Raw genomic sequence first — 2,848 nt, forward strand, 5'->3', positions numbered from 1 at the left:
TCTGTAATCAAATGAGACAGGTCTCATTTGACTAAACCTTGTTATTTGAGATTTTTCTGGTGTGGTGATGTGAATCGATAAATTCTATAGTATTGTAAAAGTTATATTTCGTTAAAAATGTCAGAAAATCTATATTTTCTTAAAAATAAAATATTAGAAAACTGGAACTTTTTATTAAAAAATAGAAATTTATATGATTAATAATAATTATAAAATTATTTTGTAATAATTCTTATATATAATAAGTAATTATTTTATAATAATTTTTTTTATAATAATCATTTAAAAGAATTAATTTTATTAATATTGATTCAAAAATTATTATTAATATTGAGTTAATAATTATTAAGATAAAATAATTATTTTAAAAATAATTTATTTTATTAATATTGAGTTAATAGTTATTTTGAAAAAAATAAGATAAAATAATTATTTTAAAAATTAATATTAATATTATTGAGTTAAACCACAAACCTCTATAGTTACAATAGAGTTATCACTCGTGAATGTTACTCTTAAAGTCCCTTTGAATACTTTAGAGAATTTCGAGTACTTTAGAGTTATTATTGAGTTATAAGATGACATAATAACATTTGAAATGTTTTGAGCATTTTCGTAATTTTTTCACTTTTTCCATTTTTGAGTTCAGAGACCATCTAGTTTACTTTTTAAAGTTGAAATTATGATAAAATAGCCCTAAAATGATTAAATATATTTTTTATAAAATATTATAAAAATATTAGTATATTTAACTCACTTTTAGAAAAATAATTAATTAAATAATTTTAGGTGTAAGAAAAGTGAATATATTATTTAATAAACAAAATTTTAGGTATAAGAAAAGTGAATATATTATTTAATAAACAAAATTTTAGGTGATTTGAATTTGGGTGACTCTTAGTGGATAATTTGTGGTTCGTGAGTGGAACTTATTTTTATGATATCCTTTGATATAATTTTGCTATTTATGAGTATTATTATACATAATTTTGATGAATTATGATGTTTGTCCATGAAATGCATATTCGTGACTCATATTACCATGCATTCATATATTTCGGAGTTTAGGTGAGACTTCGATCCATTTTGGTGGCCTCAGATCCATTGGTGGGGATCGTGGGTCTTGGTGGAAAAGACCAAAGGCGAGTCTCAGATCCATTGGTCGGAATCGTTGGTCTGGGTGGGAAGGACCGGGGACTAGTGGAATAAAGTTAGTAACATACCTCTGATATCCACAAACTTGGTATCATATGCATAAATGTGAAGGAGTTGGTGCATACTAACATTGTATATATTGAGAATGATATCTCTGCTTGTATTTATAATTGTGTTTGTGTTTTAACATTAATGACATGTTTGTATGATCATCATGCTGCTAAATTTCACCGTTATTATTTGTAAGTGTATTCTCACCCCTTCTTTGTTTGTTGGATGGCTATGTGCAATGTTTGTACATGTAATTAGTAAGAGTGATATCTTGTGATAACCGTGGGATGACTTTGATTCCCTCTTAGCATTCAATATTTTTATTTTAGTTCGAATAATGATTTGGTTCTGTAACATCGGGGAACCGGACGCTTATGTTTTGAGGTATTAAGTTGTAACTCATATTCGTGGAGTTTTTCAATGATATTTTAATTGAGACTATATTATATTTTCTTTTAATATATGCTCAGAGTGATTAAAGTTATATGTTTATGTATGAGCGTTTGGTGAAGTAACATCCTACATGTGAATTTTTCCTTAAAATTAAAATTTGGGGTTTTAGGGTGTTACACCAAGTACACTCAGGCATCCAACACGTCCTTCCAAGTGAATTACTTGCAATTATGAAACCATGGCCATTTAGAGGACGAGATTTGGATTTGATTGGGGAGTTTCGACCAACATCTTCGAAGAGTCAGAAATACATTCTAATTGGCATCGATTAATTTACAAAATGGATAGAAGTCATTCATTTATTAAATGTGTACCAAGAGGTGATAATAGAGTTTATTCAGAAACACATTGTGTATAGGTTTCGTATTCATGAAACCATCATGATCGATCAGGGGTCGGTATTCACTAGTCGAAAGATGCAAGAATTCACATTTGAAATGGAGATTAAGCTACTAACGTTAATGCCTTATTATGCCCAGGTTAATGGCCAAGTCGAAGCGGCCAATAAGATCGTCATTGGTTTGATCAAGAAACATGTAGGGAAGAAACCAAAGAATTTGCACAAGAATTTAGACCAAGTCTTATGGGCATGTCGGAGATCTTCTAAAGAAGCAACGAATAGTACTCCATTTCGGTTAAATTATGGACATGAGTCTGTATTTCCTGTCGAAATTTATTTGCAATCACTCATAATTCAAAGGCAGGATGAGATTCCGTCCGACCATTATTGGAGTATGATGTTGGATGAAATGGTCGATTTGGATGAAGAAAGGCTAGCAACGCTAAATGTCTTAATATGACAAAAATATCGAGTTGCCAAAGCATACAATAAGAAGGTTAAAGTAAAAATGTTCTCGATTGGAGATCTTGTTTGGAAGGTCATATTACCTATGGATCAAAGAGATAAAACTCTAGGTAAATGGTCTCCTAATTATGAAGGCTCATTTCGGATTATCCATGAATTTTTGAATAATGCTTATGAAATTGAAGAGTTAGCAGTTGACAAATGAATTCTAAGAGTAAACGGTAAATACCTGAAGAGGTATAAGCCTATACTACAAGAAATTTAAATTTATAAAGAATAATATTCATTAAGTAACAAGCGCTAAAATGGTATTAAATAAAGTGTCAAAATGGCATTGTCATTACAAACATCAAAAGCAAGGGAAATGAAAATGCAACTTAAACA

The 2,848-nt window shown here is 29.2% G+C and overlaps 1 protein-coding gene across 1 annotated transcript; it reads left to right on the forward strand.

Moving 5' to 3' along the window:
- The first annotated feature begins 2,096 nt into the window (after window positions 1-2,096).
- LOC127101806 (uncharacterized) lies at window positions 2,097-2,459 on the forward strand. Its single transcript, XM_051039247.1, has one exon. The coding sequence runs from the start codon at window positions 2,097-2,099 to the stop codon at window positions 2,457-2,459; it is 363 nt and encodes a 120-aa protein (XP_050895204.1).
- The last annotated feature ends 389 nt before the right edge of the window (window positions 2,460-2,848 follow it).

This window comes from Lathyrus oleraceus, chromosome 7, assembly GCF_024323335.1.
Source record: "Lathyrus oleraceus cultivar Zhongwan6 chromosome 7, CAAS_Psat_ZW6_1.0, whole genome shotgun sequence".
NCBI classification, from domain to species: Eukaryota; Viridiplantae; Streptophyta; class Magnoliopsida; order Fabales; family Fabaceae; genus Lathyrus; species Lathyrus oleraceus.